Source organism: Plectropomus leopardus, unplaced genomic scaffold (assembly GCF_008729295.1).
Source record: "Plectropomus leopardus isolate mb unplaced genomic scaffold, YSFRI_Pleo_2.0 unplaced_scaffold15181, whole genome shotgun sequence".
Lineage (NCBI taxonomy): Eukaryota > Metazoa > Chordata > Actinopteri > Perciformes > Serranidae > Plectropomus > Plectropomus leopardus.
The window spans coordinates 18-3,558 of record NW_024616258.1 but is presented as its reverse complement, the minus strand read 5'-3'; the positions used below and the strand labels follow the sequence as shown (position 1 = coordinate 3,558).

The 3,541-nt window shown below is 39.1% G+C and overlaps 1 protein-coding gene across 1 annotated transcript; it reads right to left on the bottom strand.

Moving 5' to 3' along the window:
- Positions 1-16: 16 nt before the first annotated feature.
- Positions 17-2,709, bottom strand: LOC121964307 (desmoglein-4-like; the record flags this gene model as incomplete). Its single annotated transcript, XM_042514519.1, has 4 exons — positions 17-134; positions 743-928; positions 1,136-1,270; positions 2,549-2,709. Coding segments are annotated over 4 exons (600 nt in total), but the record flags the coding sequence as incomplete, so codon positions are not given.
- Between the last annotated feature and the right edge of the window lie 832 nt (positions 2,710-3,541).

Sequence of the window (3,541 nt, the reverse complement as noted above, 5' to 3'; positions counted from 1 at the left end):
GCTCCCCCTATCCCACCCCCTCCCCCTCCTAGACTTATAGTGGCTCCGGAATGCGTCCCAATTCCATCATAGGGAGCCTTGTTCCTCACAGATAGTCCTAGTTCAAGGTCCTTCACATCCTCATAATTGACAGCCTGTGGAGTGGAACACACACACACACACACAATGAACACAAACACTGGTCAAAATTTTCTGTAAAATAAGGAGTGAAACTCAAATAAATTGCCCCTCTAAGAACCCCCACATCTCTAAGCATTGACACCTTCTCAAATAATTGGCATTCTAATATATTGGAAGGGTTTGTGTACACAGTGATCCTAGGAACTATTTTGTCTGGAGCAGATGCTACTGGCAGGGTCAGTCAAGGCAAATTTGTCCCAGGCAAGGTCAGACTTGTCTGCCTTTGACACTTGCACTACTGTCTGCTCAAAATAAATGAAAAGAAATATGTACTTATGCATTTTTCCCCCTAAAGCAAACTGTGACCCCTAAACACTTGTGTAATGTTACTTCCCTAATGCTGACTCCATACCAGATTGTCGTGGTGTAGTGGGGGGCTGAACTCCCAGTAGGAATTACATGTCTACAGCTACTCTTTTCATGATAGACAAGTTACTAATCGCCATTCACTGTGTATGGGAGAATGGTCATTGCATTTATCATTTTTTTTCTCACTAAAGACCAACACAATTTTCCTCTCAATTGAAATTACAGAAACACCATGTCACACATTCAGTAGTACCTTGTCCAGCATTAGAATGCCCTCATTGGTTTTGGGGTCATTTTTAATGCTGAAGTACCCAGCCTCATTGCCTTGGACAATGTCAAACACAGCTTCCCAGTTCTCTGTGTCCTTCAGGTCCAGGTCCTTTGCTTTGATCCTCATCACCTCTACACCCTCTGTGTTCTCCTCAATGCTGCCTGAGTACTGTAAGTAAAAGACACTATGAGATGAAAGCAGCAGCACTTATCCTCTGCAGTATTTGTTTTAATGATGTTCCTATGTATCCTTTTTTTTCTTCAAAAGAAAACATTTAATCCTCTAAACTATGAAACCCATCGTGGAGACCATTTGTATTCACACCAGTAGACAGTATGACCTGTTCATGTAGAAGAGTGGAAGAAAGAACACTACCTCTTCTTTTTCCAGAGTGGGAGGGTTGTCATTCACATCACTGACATTAATAGTAACAGTGCCGATTGCAGTATTTCCCCCTGGTGCACCGTTTAAGTCTTGACCTTTCACCGTCAGAGTGTACTGATCTGCTATCTAAAATTAAAAAACAGTCATGAATTACTTACAGGCAGTGTTAATTTTGTTGACCAGAACATCTTAACAATAAAAACTATGACGAAATCTATGTTTCACTTTCTTTGCCGAGATGAGATGAGACTAGACGAGATGAAAATGTCAGTGGGCTATCAGACATTCAAAATGAGAGGAGAGGAGAACAGAATGGCCAACAATAAAAGTCTTTCAGAATTTAAATGAGAATACACCTTAGCATATGTCACAGTCAAAGAACTATTCACATGAGTGGAAAGACTCCCCTGAATCTAATGTAAATGTATTTATTAAAAGCAAGATGACTGGGCTATTATGGCATGGCCTATTCAAAGAAATAACTATCCTTTGTCAACTCAATGAGTCATATGTTGCAAGATACAATTTCATACTGTTGTTTAACCTACGTATATGAGTCAATCAGTCTGATGCAGTTTCACCCCCCTGGATAATAACATAAGAGATAGAAATTATGAACTACTTGTGGTTTGAGGTTGGGGAACATGAGCTACATTTTCTTTGAAAGTCTTTTGGAATATTTGGAACAACTCTATACCAAAAGACATACTGGCAGTGGGTTTCGACAGTGGTAAGCTGTACACACATCAAGGTAAAATTCATTTATATCATAAAGAAAATAAGCTCAACCAGTAAATGCCTTGTGTGTAGCATGCATTAGACAGATGAAAACATTTGATCAGGTCTCTGCAAACATCATCACTTTGATTAATGTTGTCCAAAAGCTGCATCACTTGAACTTTTTGGTCACTCTAGGGCAGTGTGCAAAACTGTAAACGCAACACTGACATAATGTGTGTGTTACTATAATACTATATAGCACTTTCAAAAACAAGTTATAAAGTGTAATACTAGGACATAGAAACATAAGCAATAACCAGATGAAAGTACGACAGAAGCAGTAATAAAGACAAACAAGTTAAAAAAATGGTAAAACCAAGTAAAATGGAAGAAAAATCGAACTAAGAAAAAGCAATTATGAAAAAGTGTATTTTTAAGAGAGATTTGAAAGAAAAAACAGAGCTAGTTTGCCTGATCTCCTCCGTCAGGTTGTTCCAGAGTTTTGGGGCCTTGTTACAAAGGCTCCAAAGGGTCTATTCTCCTCTGCTTTTAAGCCTTGACAAAGATTATTTTTCTGGAGGATCTCAGGCTTGCAAATCAGTGATATGATAACGGGAAAACCATGTGGTGCAGAATTTCAGTTCTTTGGAACTGACACGGACCATGTGGATGCTGTTACTGTACCTCTCTGTCCAGGGTGGATTTTTGAACAAAGATGGTCCCATCTTTGGAAATGGAGAACATGCCATCAGATGGCTTCTGATCTACAATACTATAGGCGATCATGGAGTTCTTATGCCCTGGTTCATCCAAATCAGTTGCAGTTAATTTCATCACTTGAGTTCCTGTAAAAACAGCATTATACAAAAAGATGTCACGGGTAATATTGTCATAAAAAATTAGTTAAATTTACATTCAGTGTTTCTCAGAAAAACACATTAATGCCATATCATTGATGTCTTACAAATGTGTTTAGTACATTTCTTTTGTAATAAAATATTTGCAAACCTAATTTTCTGTCTATGTTTACAGGCTCAAATGGCTTGTCCATGACCATTACCAAATCCCATACCATCTGTAGTTGCAACAAATGGAAAAATCTGACACACCGTTGAGAAACTATAAAATAAGGGCCAAACTGCCCTCTGCCAGTTAGAAAGCCCCGAATTGGCTGCCTTTATGGTTGTCACCATTCCCCACAAACCTGAGAGGAAACTGCCCTACATCCACAGCTCTACTATTTGGTGCAAGTAGTCTATATTGCACAATAAGCCCTCCATATACCAGGCAGGCTGACAAACTGGATTGTAGGCTTCTTACACATCATTTATATCAAAAATAAAAGAAAATGACAGTCTTCACACATAGCAGTGCTTCAAAAACTTTTCATACTATGTACCACAATGAAAATATATGGATCTCATACTACTACCATTATGACCAATGCACAATATATTCATGAATGTGAGTATGTAGAGTTTGGTAAGTATTATATGTATTAAAAGAGTAATTAAACCCCTCACTTTTAGCTTGAGTGTCTTCTCCCTGGAAAGCAAATAAAGTCTCTAAATGGGCAGGGCTTGGAGAGGGGCTAAAACCTGCCCTGTCACCCAACTGTACCTTCTCTTGATCCACAGTACCTCCCTGCCCCCCGCGCGCACACACACACACACACAC